The 16996-nt window shown below is 50.5% G+C and overlaps 1 protein-coding gene across 1 annotated transcript; it reads left to right on the forward strand.

The window, feature by feature from the left end:
* Nucleotides 1-4618: 4618 nt before the first annotated feature.
* GUCA1B (guanylate cyclase activator 1B) lies at nt 4619-15722 on the forward strand. Its single transcript, XM_039242663.1, has 4 exons — nt 4619-4825; nt 12970-13119; nt 14786-14906; nt 15595-15722. Exons 1-4 carry the CDS (start codon nt 4619-4621, stop codon nt 15720-15722), a joined length of 606 nt encoding a protein of 201 aa, XP_039098594.1.
* Nucleotides 15723-16996: the final 1274 nt, after the last annotated feature.

Below are 16996 nucleotides of genomic sequence, written 5' to 3' on the forward strand. Positions count from 1 at the left end.
CTCAAGGACCTTGGACTCTGGTGAAGATATAATAAAGCGGGGGGGGGGGGGGCAAGGAAGAATAAGATTTAGTTAAGCTCTATGAATAAAATAAGATAGTGTCAGAATTACTTGAGTGGCTACTTGAGGCGGGGCTATTTCTAAGGAGAGGAGAGTGGTAAAGAAGATAGCTATGTACAGCCGTGGGGGAAGAGCAGCAGGAACAATCAATGCCAAGGCCCCGTGTGTGTGTCTTGGGACAATTGCAGAGGAACATGAAGCCCGTTAGGCGAGGACTAGATCACGTACTGCATCGTGGCTGTGGGAAGGAGTACAGAATGGATTCTGAGTGTGAGTGGGAAGCCAGAGGAAGATTTGGAGCAGGAGAGTCACGGATCTGGTTTATGCTTTAGAACACTACTGTGGCTACTGGGTGTGGACTGTAAAGGGGGCAGAAGCACCAGGTAGGAACTGCTGCCGGGGACCAGGTGTGAGGACATGGCCTGGAAGAGAGATGCAGTAATGGAGATGATGTGAAGTGGCTGGATTCAGAATATGGTTTGGAGATGGAACTGACAGAATGGCCTACTAGGAGATTGAAATGATATCTCAGAGAAAGAGAAGATTGAAGAACAGGTCTTAGTCTGGGGGCTAAGCAACTGGGTAACTGGTACTGCTATTACTGAGGTTTTGGAAACAGGTTGAGGTGGAATCCAGGGAGGAAATCAGGAGTTTGGCTTCAGTGTCGCCATGTTTGCAATCTGAGTATAGATGTCTCCTCAGCAGCTAGGTTCATAAATGGGAGTTCTGGGGTGAGGTCCAAGCTGCCGGTACAAGTTTGGAAGCTACCAGCCTACAAATGGTATGTAATGTCAGAACGAGCGAGCTCCCCTGGGGAGGGGAGTGGTGGGGAGGTGAGAAGAGCCAATTCCAGGACAAGCCTGGGAGCCCCAAGCATGAAGAGCTCAGTTCAACAGGAGGAGGTGCTAGCAAAGGAGATGAGTAGCCAGTGAGGCCGAAGTGAACTCAGAGGAGTGTGATTGAGTAAGAAAAGTAGGTCTTTGGTGACCACTTCTCCGTGGAATGACAAGGACGAGCATCCCACTGGAGTAAGTTGAAGAGAGAATAAGAAAGAAGATGACATGGGGCGCCTGGGTGGCTCAGTTTGTTGAGCGTCCGACTTTGGCTCGGGTTATGATCTCATGGTTCGTGAGTTCGAGCCGGCTCCAGGCTCTCAGCGCAAAGCCCGCTTCAGATCCTCTGTCTCCCTCTCTCTCTGCCCCTCCCCTGCTTGCACTCGCTCAAAAATAAAACATAAAACATTTTTTTGTTAAAAAACATACACTAAACAGGTTTGAGAATGTCCGGTTATTGCTGCCTTAAAAACATCCAACACTTAGTGGCTTCAGTGACATTTACTTTGCACACAAATCTGAGGCTGGTCAGTGCTCTGTTAGGACAATGATCCATTTGGTATCAGCTGGAGTGGCTGGAAGACGGACTGAGGTCTGCAAAGTCACCCACCCAGCACACCTAGTGGCTAAGGCTGGCCGTCAGCTGAACCCCTACATGTGCTTCGGGCGTCCCACAAAATAGTGGCGAGTTCCTAGGGCGAGTCCTGAGAGAGCCAGCCAGAAGGCCCATCACCTTTGATAGCCTAGCCGTGGAAGTCACATGGTGTCACTGCTGCCTATTCTCTTCACTGAGTAGCCACAAAGTCCCATCCAGGTTGAAGAGAAGGAGAAATAGACTCTTTCCCTTGATGGGAGGAATATATGAGACCAGATCTATTGTTGTGCCCTTTTTGGAAAATAACATCTTCCACTGTGGGGGGGAAGGGGGCGGGGTGTTATAAGGGGAGCCAAAACTAAGACAGTGGCTGGAGGGCCAGTGGGATCTAGTAGGCACGATGCCTAGGGCCCACAATACTTTTAATTTCTTTTAAATGTTTAATTTCTTTTAAAATAAGGAAAGGAGGGAGGAGGGGAGGAAGGAAGGGAGGGAAAGAAAAAAGGAAGGGAAGAAAAAAGAAAAGAAAGGAGGAGACAGGAAGAAGGAAGGGAGTACAGTCCAGACTGGATTATATTCATCTTTATACCAATGAGTGACAAAATATTTTTAATTATTTACTTAATACTTATTTTATGACTCATGAAGGCAAAAGCATATGGGCCCACGAAAGTCCCATAATGGGACCCTGAATGTGGGGTCAAGGAAGGAGTTTTGTTTTACTGAAGGTGATGTTAAGGCCGTTCGCAGACAGGAATGAGCCACTACAGAAGGATGAACTGAGGATGCAGAAGAGAAGGGAATAACTGTGTGAAGTGCTTGGATAGGCAGAGAGAGAGAAGACCTCGCCGAGCAGCTGACAGGTGAAGGATAGGGCCGCTGCCTCCATTGACCCAGGAAGAAGGCCAAGTGCGTGGGCACAGGTGGGGAGAAGTCTCATGGGAAGAGGAAGTGCATCTATTTCTCTGTGAAGCAAAGCTTGTAACAAGGTCATCAGCTGAACGCGAGAGTGAGTGAGGTCTGAGGGCAGGGAGCTTGTGGGAAAGTCATCTCAGGACGGGGAGAGGGACATCAGTAGGGACAAGCAAGTGCTACCATCGCCTCCCGGGTGCAGGTAAGCTGTTGGCGACTGGTTAGCGGCTTTAGCCGAGGTCAGGTTTTGCCAACCAAGTACTTAGGGGGAGAGAGGGCCACAAAGGCAAGGTCATGGCAAGAGTGCTGGGCCGTGGATAAGGTTGAGGAGGAAAGCGAGGGTGTGAACGGGGTGACAAGTTAAAAAACGAGATCAGCAGGTTGCAAGTCTCAAGCTGGTGCGTTGTTGGGTGAAGGTGCGAGAGAGAGAGAGCTGGCGGGAGAGGCAACGGTGATGTCTGAACGTTTCAGATGCGGCTCAGAAATGCGGGACTGCAGGGCCTACGGGAGTGGTGCCCAAACTTCAGCGTGCTTTGGACGCCTGTGGAGGGCTCGTCCAAACAGATTGCCAGGCCCGTCCCCGCGGCTCTTGGTTCAGTGGGGGAGGTGGGGCCTGAGAATTGGCATTTCTAACAAGCTCCCAGATGCTGCAGCTGCTGCTGGCCCTAGGGTCACAGTGAATGGGAGGCCAAGGTGGGGCGGAAGAAAAGCTCAGGGACCTTTGAGGCTGGAGCATGGGATGGACCCACTGTCCGCCTGGATGTGGACGTCACCAAGCTGGTGCTCTGAGACAGAGTAGTGAAGTCACCAGTGAGGGCACGTGGGTGGAGTCACACATGGCTTCACAGAGACTGGCATTTCTGAGGGAGAAAAGGGAAGTGGAGGCAACATTTAGGAGCAGGGAGGCAACTAGCCCTACTCCGCTGACCCCAAAGGATGTGGGAGAAAAATCCACGAGTGCTTGGAAGGATGACAGGAAGTGGGGCGCCTGGGTGGCTCAGTCGGTTAAGCGTCCAACTTCCTCTTAGGTCCAGATCTCACGGTCTGTGGGTTCAAGCCCCACGTCGCGCTCTGCTGTCCGCTCGGGGCCTGGAGCCTGCTTCAGATTCTGTGTCTCCCCCTCTCTCTGCCCCTTCCTTGCTTGTGCTCTGTCTCTGTCTCAAAAACATTTAAAAAAAAAATGTGTTTTAAAGGAATGGCAAGAACTTAAAAGAACTACAAGAGATTAGGGGTGAGTGGAGGTGGGGGCAGAGGGGTATGTGAGAGGAGGACAGGCCAGGAGGCATACCGGACAATTCAGGAGTGACCGGCCAACGGGAGACGGACAGGGAGTGTCACCCTGGGATTACAAGACTCACCAGAAAAACTCCTAAAATCTAGAAATGTGCATTTGATTTTCTGGTTTCTGGAAGGTATCATTTTAACACTACATTAAAATAAGCACAAATACACAATTCAAAAACAAATTTGCAAATACAAAAGTAAGAGCCTCCAGAGATCTTTTAAGTCGTGGCCCCAGATCCTTCTCACATATACACACTTAGGAGAAAAAGTAGGAAACGCCTTGTTTCTAGGTCTTGGGCGAAGGGTGTCGGAAGGAAGCATTTGTACTTCAAATTGGAAAATGGAAAACTTGGAAGACTCAAGGCTGTGACTTGCTGGCACTGAGCATGGGGACAGAGCTGCCCACCTGGAGGCCTTCACATCACAGTACGTGCTGCTTCTCCCTGGCCTGTGCAAGTGAGCCCCAGATAGCCAGCGGGTGCTATCATATGGGCTAGGCTTTGGCCTCGCTCCCTCTCTGGACTTGAGAGTCTCCCGTGTCCAAGACGGGCTTCTCTGGAACAGAGCGGTGCCCAAGGAAAGGAACCAGGAGCATGTGTGAGATGGTAGGGTGTCAGTTCCCTGCCCTTCTCCCCCGCCTCTGCCAGGGTGGCTTAGTTGCGGGGTTGCCAAGAGTGAAGGGAGGGGTGAGGCTGGGGGAGCTTAGCTGACTGGGGGTCAGACCTTCCAGGGGAATCTTCTAATGATCTTAGGGCGCTTAGCTGGCCCGACCCCGCCCCCTTTCGCCTGCCCCTGCACTGCCCACCGCGTTCCGTTGCCAGGAGATGAGGAGGCTGGCTAAGCAGAGGAAAGGGGGGAAGAGGGCCCTGGCCTGAAGCATCAATCGGTAGAAGCTCAGGAGGAGGCACGGACCCCGACACCCCTGCAGGCCGGAATGGGGCAGCAGTTCAGCTGGGAGGAGGCGGAGGCGGCCGGCGAGATGGACGTGGCCGAGCTCCAGGAGTGGTACAAGAAGTTCGTGGTGGAGTGCCCCAGCGGCTCTCTCTTCATGCACGAGTTTAAGCGCTTCTTCAAGGTCACAGGCAATGAGGAGGCCACCCAGTACGTCGAGGGCATGTTCCGAGCCTTCGACAAGAACGGGGTAAGGCACTGAAGGGGGTGCGGGGGCCAGTGCGCCCTCCTTGTTTCCCGCTGGGCCGAAGGAGCGTCACCGGTGGGAGGGAGCGGCCGGTCCCCAGTCCCGCTCGGTGCTCTCCGTTCCCTGCTCGCCTTTCCTCTCTCTTTCCCTAAACTCTTCTCTCTTCCCATCATTTGGTCCCTTCCCATCTTTCCTTCCCTCCTCTCCGTCTCATCTTCTCCCCCCCTGTCCCTCTGCTCTTCCTGACTCCCTCTGTCCTGCTGAGGGGAGGTGGGCTGGGCAGAAAGGCTCACAGCCCAGTCCTCAACTGGTGTGTTTTTGGCCAAGGCTCTACAGCCCAAGGAGTCTGGTCTCCCACAGCCACCAGAGCCCTTGTCACTCTAAAGGAGCTAAAGAGCCGTCCCAAAAGGATGAGCTATCTTGGTATAGACCGCGAGCTCCCCTTTGTCGGGGTCCTTGGAATTGAGACTGGTCAGGTCTTCCCGCCTGGCGTGCTGGCGGCGCCTGGCCCTCACAACTCTCCAAGTCGTGGAAGATTCCACGAGATCATTCCACCACAGGCATTCTCAAGCCTTCCAACGGCAGCAGCAGCTGAGACGATACTGCGTGTTGTAAATCCACCCCTGGAAAGAGAATTTAGAAATGGAAACCCCTTCATTATTTAAGGCTGTCAGCCCAGGGCCTCCATGATTCTTTGAATCATTAGATTTGCCTCAAGTACCTATTTTAGCTGCCCCCCGCGCCCAGATTTGGGGGGGGGGGTATTGGACCTAGATAATTAATCTAGAGAAAGCCTCTGCACTTTTCGTATGTGGAGAGCTTCCCTTTCTAGACCGAATCGCTAGGAATGCCTGTTTGGGTCTGACTTTGTCCCGGGTACCATCAGCGTGCATCTCTGACACCTGTCTGGGGACTGGAGGGTGGGGCAGCGTCATCAGGGCATCAGAAACCTCCTTAGAGATGAAACCTGTGAATCCCCTCGTGGGACACAGAGTATGTTCAGACTTCTCCAAGCTTCTCCTCTGCCCCCTGTCCTCCGAGCCCGCTGCGGTCCATTTAATGACCCAACTGAAATGAAGAGAAAACCTGGACAAAAGGATTTGCCCAAGATCACATACTCAGGGGTCCTGACTCCTAGTCAAGTGTGCCTGCTTAGAAGGCAGTTTGTTTTGGGGTTTTTTTATTTTTTTTTTTTAAGAGAGAAAATAGCTTTAAAACAAACGAGATTGGGGCGCCTAGTGGCTCAGTTGGCTAAGCAGCCAACTTCAGCTCAGGTCATGATCTCCTGGTTCGTGGGTTTGAGCCCCGTGTCGGGCTCTGTGCTGACAGCTCAGAGCCTGGAGCCTGCTTCCGATTCTGTGTCTCCCTCTCTCTCTGACCCTCCTCTGCTCATACCCTGTGTGTGTGTGTCTCTCAAAAATAAAAACACATTTAAAAATTTTTTTAATAAAATAAGCCAGATCACACATGACAAGATTTACTATCATAAATATATCAATCTTCCCCATATTCATCTAAAAATTCAGTAGGATAACAACTCAAAATCCAAAAGGGACTATCAAGGGGCACCTGGGTGGCTCAGTCGGTTAAGCGTCTGACTTCTACTCAGGTCATGATCTCATGGTTCATGGGTTCGGGCCCCGTGTCGAGCTCTGTGCTGACAGCTAGCTCAGAACCTGGAGCCTGCTTCCGATTCTGTGTCTCCCTCTCTCTCTGATCCTCCCCCTGCTCACCCTGTCTTTCTCTCTCTCTCTCAGAAATAAATAAAACATTTAAAAAATTTAAAAAAATTAGCACATGATATTCATTGTTTTCCTTTCTTTATAACTTTTATTTTTTTAATATTTATTTTTGAGAGAAACAGGGACAGAGACAGAGTGTGAGTGGGGAGGGGTCAGAGAGAGAGGGAGACACAGAATCCGAAGCAGGCTCCAGGCTCCGAGCTTCAGCACAGAGCCAGACACAGGGCTCAAACTCACAGACCACAAGATAATGACCTGAGCCGAAGTCGGATGCTTCACCCACTGAGCCCAGATGCCCCTATAGCTTTTATTTTTGACAATATTTCAAATTTATACCAAGTTGAAAGAATAGTATAAGTAACTCCCATGTACAGTTTATCCAGCTGTACATTTTGCCTCAGTTGCTTTATCATTCTGTGCACGTGTGTGTCTGTTTCTTTTAGAGAACGTCGGACACATCACGTCCTCTTAGTCCGAAGCATTTCAGGGTGTTTTTCCCCAAGAACAAGACGAGCTCTTCAATAACCTAATACAGAGATCAAAATCAGGAAACTCAGTATTGACCCAATTCTGTTATCTAATCCATATTCAAGTTTTGTCCATTTGACATGTAATGTGCGCTTTATATTGCTTGCTTGCTTTTCTTTCCTTCTGCTTTCTTTGGTCTGATCACACATTTACTTGTCCTGTCTTTACTCTTTAACTCAGAACCTTCGATCTTAGCTTTCATTTGTCTTATTTGACGCTGACAGTTTTGAAGATTGCAGGCCACAATTTGGGTTTGTTCAGTGTCGCTTTGTGATTAGATTCAGGTTTTCCGTTTCTGTCAGAAATGCCCCAGAAGTGACGTCATGTCCTCAGAGCCTCCTGTGGGGGCACACGATGTTGGTTTGTCCCATTATAGGGGCGGTTAACTGCCATCCTCTGGTTACATGGTGTCTGCCGAGTTTCTCCGCTGGAAAGTTGCCATTTTTCCTTTGTAATTCACAAGCATCTTCTAGGGAGATACTTTGAGACGAAGTAAATATCCTGTGGCTCCTCAAATTTTCACCTGCTAGATGTGGCATCCATTGATAATTTTTGAATTCTGCCAGCCCATCTCCATTTATTAATTGGAATTCTTCTATTAAGGAAGAGCTTTCCTAGAGGTGTGTTAAGTTCCTCTGTCCGGGACTGAGCCTTCTTTTCTTTTTCCGCTTAGATTCTGTCTCCAAACCCACACCCATCTCCACTCCCCACATTGGCACAATCTTTACGTTAGTGAGTCCGATTTCTGGGCAACTGGTCTGAGCTTTCTGAGACAAATAAAATCAAGAGTTCATAGATCTAGCTCACATGTCAAAATCTGAGGGGTAAGTGTGGTGCCTGGGTGGTTCCGTGGGTGAAGCGTCCGACTTTGGCTCAGGACATGATCTCACGGTTCGTGGGTTCGAGTCCCGCGTTCACCGTTGTGCTGACAGCCCAGATCCTGCTTCAGATTCTGTGTCTCCCTATCTCTCTGTCCCTCCCACACTCACACTCCGTCTCTCTCTCTCTCTCTCTCTCTCAAAAATTAAAAAACGTTTTTAATCTGGGGTGATAGAAACGGGGGTTTGGTGGAGGCAAGGAGGGCAGAGCGCCCCGTCCCCGCTACTACTCTGCCTCGCAACACTCTTCCCTCCGGTGGCTGCCCTGTGGACGCACTGGCATGGAAGAAAAGGGAAGGTGAAATCAAATGTCATTGGATATCCTTATGTAACCTGCGCTAAGGCCGGGCCGGTGCACAAATGCAGCCAACTGAGGGAGAAATGGGGCAGGAAATCCCACAGAGCAGATCACACGCCTGTCACTTCTGCTCTGACTCTTGAGTCGACAGAGGCATTTCCATCAGCTTCCCATTGCTCATCGAAGCTGACGAGGGCCCGGCACAGAGGGTGAGATTAGCCCCAGGTAGGAGCTTCCCAGGACTTGTCCTGCCGGGGGTGGGGGTGGGGCTGGGGGTGCTGAGAGCGGTGCTGGGTGACTTCACAGGTGAGGTCACTCCTCAGGAAGGGCTGACTCTACAATGTGCCTCATGGGAGGCAAGGGCTCATTGTGATAACCGTGTCATGTTGAGGGAGGATGCTGTCAGAACAGAATGTTCTAGACAACGAATGTGGGAGCATCTATAGAGCTGGAGAGGAAAGATTTATCAGTAGTTTTGGGTTTTGGGGTTTTCTCTCTGTGGGGCTAGATACGAGGCTCATTTTTCTAGACAGTAATATACCTTGAGATAAGTAAGAAAGTGCTGTAACTTGAACTAGAGAAGACACGTAGCTTGAAAGGCTCTGCCACTTCCTGCATGAGTGTCCCTTGGGCAACTTATTTCACCCTCTGAGTCTCAGGTTCCTCATCCATAAAGTGGGTATAACAAACCTGAGAGAAATGGCATATGTGAAATAGACAGTTTCTACCAGGCATTTTGCTTTCTTTCTTATTTATAACCTTTTTTTTTTAAGTTTATTTATTTATTTTGAGAGAGAGAGAGAGAACAATTTGGGAAGGGGCAGAGACAGAGGGAGAGAGAGAGTCCCAATCAGGCTTCTCACTGCCAGCGCAGAGCCCAATGTGGAACTCGAGCTCACAAACCTTGAGATCATGACCGGAACCAAAGCCGGACACTTAACTGACGGAGCCACCCAGGCGCCCCTACCGGCCTACTTTGTATACATTCTCCTGCTCTTATTTTTAAAAAATAAGGTTAATTTTTTTTTAAATGTTTATTTATTTCTAGGAGACAGAGAGAGAGAGAGCGTGAGCAGGGGAGGGTCAGAGAAAGAGGGAGTCACAGACTGAAACAGGCTCCAGGCTCCGAGCCGGCAGTCAGCACAGAGCCCGACGCGGGGCTGGAACCCACGAACCGCGAGATCATGACCTAAGCGAAAGTCGGACGCTTAACCGACTAAGCCACCCAGGCGCCCCAAAAATAAGGTTAATTTTTAGCAAACTTAATGAATAACAATTACTAGTGAAAACAATTTTTTAAAGAACAACCAATCATCACAGTGTATATCTTAAACTTACACGATGTGCTTTAAAAGGCTATTCTGCAATTATAGCTCAGTAAAGCTTGCGGGGGAGGGCGTTGTTGGAAGCAAGCCGGATAAGCTTCAGTGAGTGAGTAGAACAAACGAGGGGCCATTTGTGCCATGGAGGACCACTCTGCAATAGCAGGGAAGGAGTGCTGATACCCTCAATAGCTTGGATGACTCCAGGGCTCTGCGCTGAGCGCAGCAAGCCCATCTGAAAGGGCTGCATACTGTGTGATTCCATTTGTATACCATTCTCCAAGTGGACACACTATAGCGATGGAGATCAGGTCCATGGCTGCCAAGAGTTACCGTCAGAAGGAGGATGTGACTATTAAGTGGTCACGTAACAAAGAAAGTTCTCCTATTGATATTACTCATAGCTCCATGTGTGACAGAATCTCATACAACGATAGCCTTACACAAACAGAGGATTAAACACTTGTGAAAAAAGAGAAAAGAACAGCCGTTGCTAAGAACCTACCCTAAAGAAATTACCAGAGACATAAGAGAGATATATGTACACAAAGATGCTCATTGTGTAATGTAAAATATTAAAACCAGGTTCAGCACAAGGGACTGTGGAGTACCCCTCAAAAAAAAGTAAAAGGTGATTTCAATTAATGATCTCAATTAATAAAATGATTTCAATCAATTAATTTTAAAGACATGGGACATTTTAAGATAAAAATGCAGGAAAGAAAACTGTAACTACAGTTTGACATCAGTTAGGTAAATAAACAGTGGGGGGTGTGGAGGAGCAGAAGTAATCACATAAAAGATGTTGAAATAGACACTTTAGGGGGCACCTGGGAGGCTCAGTTGGTTGAGCGTCTGACTTCAGCTGAGGTCATTCTCACGGTTTATGGGTTCGAGCCCTGTATCAGGCTCTGCTGAACTCTGTGCTGATAGCTTGGAGCCTGGAACCTGCTTGGGATTCAGTGTCTCCCCCTCTCACTGACCCCCTCAAAATAAATAAACATTAAAGAAATAACTTACGGGGCCCCTGGGTGGCTCAGTTGGTTAAGTATCTGACTTTGGTTCAGGTCATGGTCTTGCAGTTTGTGGGTTTGAGCCCGCATTGGGTTCTATGCTGACAGCTCTGAGCCTGGAGCCTGCTTTGGATTCTGTGCCTCCCTCTCTCTCTGCCCCTTCCTTGCTCATGCTCTGTCTCTGTCTCTCAAAAAATGAATAAACGTTAAAAACAATTTTTCTAATAAAAAACTAACTTAAATATGGTACACCTTGGTGGCTCAGTCAGTTGAGCGTCCATCTTCAGCTCAGGTCATGATCTCACGGTTCGTGGGTTCGAGCCCTGCGTCGGGCTCGGTGCTGACAGCTCAGAGCCTGGAGTCTGCTTCAGATTCCGTGTCTCCCTCTCTCTCCATCCCTCCCCAACTCGTGCACCATCTCACTCTGTCTCTCAAAAATAAATAAATGTAAAAAAAAAGTTTTTAAAATAATAATGGCCAACATTTACATATATTATATATTTATTTATATATTATTTATAATATATATTATAGATTTATTTATATATAATATATAAGTTTTATGTTATTTATATATTATATATATTAATATATTATATATTATATATTATATATTAATATATTATATATTATATATTATATATTATATATTATATATTAATATATTATGTATTATATATTATATATTATATATATTAATATATTATAGATTTTATATATTAATATATTATATATATATTAATATATTATACATATTAATATATTATAGATTTAAATTATATATATAGATTTAAAATATATATATAATATATTATAGATTTAAAATAAGAGACTTTGGGTGTTGAGGTGGCCTCGTTTTGTGGTCTTCTTGTTTTTTCCTTAGGCTGTCTGCTGTTTGCCTCATGTTCTGTCCTGTCCTATTGCTCACACGTTGCTCACCCAAGCGCTCCTTGATCTGAGGGTGGGGCCCGCCGAGCGGCGTGACCCAGCAGGACAGAGGTGCTCTGGGCCAGCGATGTCATTTCTGATGACAAACTCCTGTGAGTGACAGCCACTCCTGGGAGAGTGACGACTCAGCTCCTGGCTTTGGAGAGCCGAGGTCCCCCCCGCCACCCCCCCCCCAGAAGATGGGAGCGCCTGTAAGCGGGAACAGCCTTGTGAAGGTCACCCTGAGCAGCCCACTGCGGACCCCGTCACGGCCAGGCTCTCCCCCTTACACCCCCTTGGTGTAGCAGAGCAAGAAGCAGATGTGCCCCCCCCACCCCCCAACCCCACCCCCGTTGACAGCTTTTGGAGTAACTGTTGCCACATTGGGTTAGAAGCAGTTTCAGTGACCTGGTCAGAGTCATCACAGAAGTGGACTGTGCCCCCCTCCTCCCTCTGGGGGGTTAGCACCTGAGCTCCATCTCCTCCCCTCCTCCTTCCTGGATGGGGACAGGGGAGGCCTGTCCTTAGAGAGGGTAATGTCCACTGAGGCAGGAGGTGAGTGGGGCTGGAGCCATTGCGTATCTGCCTCCTCTCGGGCTCGGAGGGAGTAAGAGGATAAAGGGCGTTTTCACCATGAGCGCTGCTTTCTAATCTTCCAGAGCTGTCTTAGTCCCAGGTTGAAATTGAGTCAATCAGGTGTTCATCGATTCATAAATGCTTTGGAGACCCCAACTCCGCACATTAAGTGGCGCTGGGCTTAAGCCCAAAGGGGAGACAAAGGCAACATAAACCCCTCTTTTCTCCAGGAGGGTATGTACAATACAGCTCAAGAATGAGACACACTTGGGGCGTCTGGGTGGCTCAGTCGGTTAAGCGTCCAACTTCAGTTCAGGGCATGATCTCACAGTTGGTGGGTTCGAGCCCCGTGTCGGGCTCTGTGCTGACAGCCAGCTCAGAGCCTGGAGCCTGTTTCAGATTCTGTGTCTCCCTCTCTCTCTGACCCTCCCCTGCTCACGCTGTCTCTCTCTCTCTCTCTCAGAAATAAATAAAACATTTAAAAAAAATTTTTTTAAGAAAAAACAATGAGACACACTTACAAAAGAGCTAAGTGGCAATGCCAGAATAAGGCCCAAACTGTGTGGAATAAAGTGTAAGTGCTGTGAATGTTAGAAGAGGGAGCGAGAGAGGCAGAGCACTGTAGCTGAGGTGGTTGGAGAAGGAGGGCTTCCTGGAGGAGGGGGGACCGTTGAGCTGGCTAGCTCAAGTGCCCGACCCTTGAAGGACTGGTTCAGGATTGGATGATCACAGCCTGGGAAAGGATGCAGCGCTGGAGAGCGAGGTCACAGGGATGGCCAGAGGCAAAGCCTTGAGTCTGTCGGCCCAGCATGGGGCCCCACGCCTGCACTCCGCTCCCCTCACAGCTCCCACGCCCCTTGCAGGACAACACCATTGACTTCCTGGAGTATGTGGCCGCCCTGAACCTCGTGCTGAGGGGCACCCTGGAGCACAAGCTGAAGTGGACCTTCAAGATCTACGACAAGGACCACAACGGCTGCATCGACCGCCTGGAGCTGCTCGACATCGTGGAGGTCAGCGTCTGCCCTGGGCCTGTGAGCACGGCCAGGCTCTGAGGCCTGGCCCCTCGGGTGGGGGCCGCCGCGGCTGGGGTGGGGGGAGAGGCACTGGAATCATCCAGAGGGAGCTTTCTGACTAAGGACAGAATTACACTAGAAATCCATTACAGTTTAAAACCCCATCTGTTTGGAAACAAGGCAGTACACTCCTAACTACTCCATAAACGAGGGACGCTCTGTCACGTACACATACACACCAAGTGCCTGGAGCCGGACTATCATGCGCACGTAACATGATCCGCTGTGCAATGCAGAGCGTTTTATCGCCTTAAAAGATAGATGTTAGAAAATAAGAGGCTGGAAATCAGTGATCTGAGAAGTCATCTCAAGAAATTAGAAAAAAAGAAGAGAAAATTAAACCCAATGAGGGGCACCTGGGTGGCTCAGTTCATTAAGCATCTGACTTCAGCTCAGGTCATGGACTCACGGTTTGTGAGTTCAAGCCCCGCTTCGGGCTCTGTGAGTAAGTGTCTCCCTCTCTTTGCCCCTCCCTGCTCACACTCTGTCTCTCTCTCATCTCTCTTTCTCTCTCTCTCTCTCTCTCTCAAAGTAAATAAACATTACAAAAAATTAAAACAACAACAACTAGGGCCGCCTGGGTGGCTCAGTCGGTTGGGCGTCCGACTTCGGCTCAGGTCGTGATCTCATGGTCCGTGGGTTCAAGCCCTGCGTCGGGCTCTGTGCTGACTGCCAGCTCAGAGCCTAGAGCCTGTTTCAGATTCTGTATCTCCCTTTCTTTCTGACCCTCCCCTGCCCATGCTGTCTCTCTCTCTCTCTCTCTCTCTCTCTCTCTCAGAAAAAAAAATTAACAACAATGAGAGTAGAAGAAAGAGCCTACTATAGCACAGGCTGACCCCTGACCCCGTCACCCTGTTACTGCCCCAGAACTGCACTCCCAGGTGGCAGGTGTCCGCCCACTTCACAGATAAAGAAGTCGCCTCAGGCCAGTTCTGTGGTTTGCCCAAGTTCATCTGTTCCTTCCCAGGAGGCACTGGGGCTGGCCTTAGCCCCCCGGCTCCCAGACCCGGGTCAGTGGGGGTCCCCCATTGTGCCCAGCACTGCCCTGGGCAGTGAGGGCCTGGGGATGGACAAGAAAGGCCTCTGTCCACTGAGCGCTCAGTCCAGGAACTAAGGAAAACCTTCACACGTGTCTGTCTCTTCCCCACTTCATTGGCCACCGCTGCCTCACCAGGAGAGGGAACGGCAAGGGAGAAACCCGTCCTTTCCCGCCAGGCCGGACGCCGCTGTGTCCCCTCCTCCTGTTATACACACACGTCCACAAGTACCCTCCCTCCTCTCTCCCTCCCCGGGTCTCCAACTCTTCCTGTGCAGAATGGACTTGAGACCATCACAGTGCTGGCTCTGTCCCTCACTGAAGGTTTTGGGCTTCACTCTGAGGGTCACAGGGCATCAGGGTGGGGTGGCCTATGAGACCAGACACTCCTCTGCTGGAACTAGGCCGTGGGACCCTGAGAAAGCAGCCCAGCAGCCCAAGGACAGGTGGACTATTATTTGACTGGAGCCCCGGTTGGGGGAAGGGGGAGGCAGCGATGGGGACGCAGGGCTGAGGGCCTGGGGCCCTGGCAGAGGGAGGGAGGGAGCTTGCGGTTTTCTCCCGCAGGCGATCTACAGGCTGAAGAAGGCCTGCAGGGTGGAGATGGAGGCCGAGCAGCACGGACAGCTGCTCACACCCGAGGAGGTGGTGGACAGGATCTTCCTTCTGGTGGATGAGAATGGAGATGGTAAGGGGGGTGGGGGGCTGCCCACTCCACACCACCCCCCCTTTCTGGCTGTGCGACCTTGGACAAGGCCCTCCACCTCCCCGCAGCTGGGGAGCTGGGTGCAGAGAGGAGGAAGTAGAATATCACGTGATGTGATTTTGGGGGCAGGGGGGTGATTTAAGCTCTCGCCAGGCAAGTGCAGCCAGAGAATAGGAGCTTTGGACTCAGGCAGACCATTTAAACAGCCTGGCCTCAGTTTTCTCATCTGGAAAATAGGGATAATGACGCTCCAGAGGAATAAATAGGGTAAATGTAATTGAGAGACGGGCATAGAATAGGCCTCACATAGAATAGGCCTCCGGATGAAGGCTATTTGGACCCTCTCAGTGTACCAGCCCCAAGGCCAGGAGGGAGGGAGCTGGCTGGGAACACACCCAGAAGAGCCCTCAGGGACATTTCGAAGGCACAGTGAGCCAAAGGAAAACTTAAGTTCCTTTGCAAAGCAAACCCCTGAAAGAAAGCCCCTTGAAGCCTCCTGGAGAATTGGAGAGTTAACAAGCCTCGAGCTTAGGCCCGGAGACTGCAGGCTCATTGTGTACGAGGTGTTTGTGTAAGCAGGTGCACCCTGGGAGAGAAGGCTTCTCCTCTCACGCCCCCAACCCATTTCTTCCACTCTCCCCCATGACCATCTCTTCCACCCCTTGCTCAGGCCAGTTGTCTCTGAACGAGTTCATCGAAGGTGCCCGTCGTGACAAGTGGGTGATGAAGATGCTGCAGATGGATATGAGCCCCGGGGGCTGGATCTCTCAGCAGAGGCGGAAAAGCGCCATGTTCTGAGGGGTCTGGGGCCCTGGGCGCCCCGTGCGAGTCCACAGGCCCCCGAGTCCACAGGCCCCTCCAAGAACTCCATGTTCACCAGGTTTCCAGAATAGTGGGAGGGTCCCTGGCTCAGCCTGCGTCTGCTCACTCTTATCTGCCCCCCTTCCCCATGAAGGGGGTTGGGGCTGAGCAGGGGGTAGGGAGTGGTCTGAAATGGCCAATCCAACAGTCTTTGGGAGGATGTACTGGGGTGGTGAGGGGAACTGGCTTCTTCTCCCTCTCTCCCTTCAGCTGCTTCTGGGGAAAGTATGCTTTAGCTGGGGGGTGGTGCGGTTTCCACAGTTTCCTACATGGTTCTCAGCTGGAAGCAGGGGAATACTGGGGGGAGGGTCCCCATAGACCATATTAGCAACGAGAATGCCCACACAGCATGAAGCAGAAGTAGGAGTTGTGGGGTGAGTGGGATAATAATTACATCCCCCCAGAATCCTGAGGAGTTCATGGGGAGGGCTCTTGCCTCCCCCTCCCCAACCTGTCCTCACCAGGGGTGTCAACAAGGGAAAAGGGCAGTCTTCTGGCCCTTGGAGGGGTCGGCTGTGCTTAAAGGAGCCATTTCAGGGGCACCTGGGTGGCTCAGTCGGTTAAGTGTCCGACTTCGGCTCAGGTCATGATCTCACGGTTCGTGGGTTCGAGCCCCACGTCAGGCTCTGTGCTGACAGTTAGCTCAGCGCCTGGAGCCTGTTTCGGATTCTGTATCTCCCTCTCTCTCTGACCCTCCCCTGTTCACACTGTCTCTATTTCTCTCTCAAAAATAAATTAAAAACATTTTAAAAATTTTTAAAGGAGCCATTTCAGCTCCGCCCTGGTGCTGTTCCTCCAGTCCTTGCTACCAACCCACACCCCCACACAATCCTCCTGTCCCTGTCCCTACCCCTCATCCACACTCCGCACCCCCCTCCAACCACGCCCAGCCCCCACCTCCCCCCCCGCCACATGCGCATGCGCAAAGACCCACCAGGATTCCCACAAGCCAGATGGGATGTGTCTCCCTGAAGGATGGGGAAACCTCTCTCTGCCTCTGGGGAGAAGTGGTCGGAGGCCCCACTTTGCCACCAGCTGCTATGTGACCCGAGACGGCCATTTCTCGCTCCCTAACCTCAGTTATCTCATCAGTGAGCAGGTTGGACTCAACAGGCAGTGTTCAGATAATTACTTTTTATAGATGTGGAGTTATTTTTGTTGTACAAGCTCTACGTGCAAGCCCAGTGTACAAACTAGATGTAAAGAGGGGT

The sequence above is a fragment of the Hyaena hyaena genome, unplaced genomic scaffold (genome assembly GCF_003009895.1).
Source record: "Hyaena hyaena isolate Hyena2069 unplaced genomic scaffold, ASM300989v1 scaffold_211, whole genome shotgun sequence".
In the NCBI taxonomy this organism is placed as follows: Eukaryota; Metazoa; Chordata; class Mammalia; order Carnivora; family Hyaenidae; genus Hyaena; species Hyaena hyaena.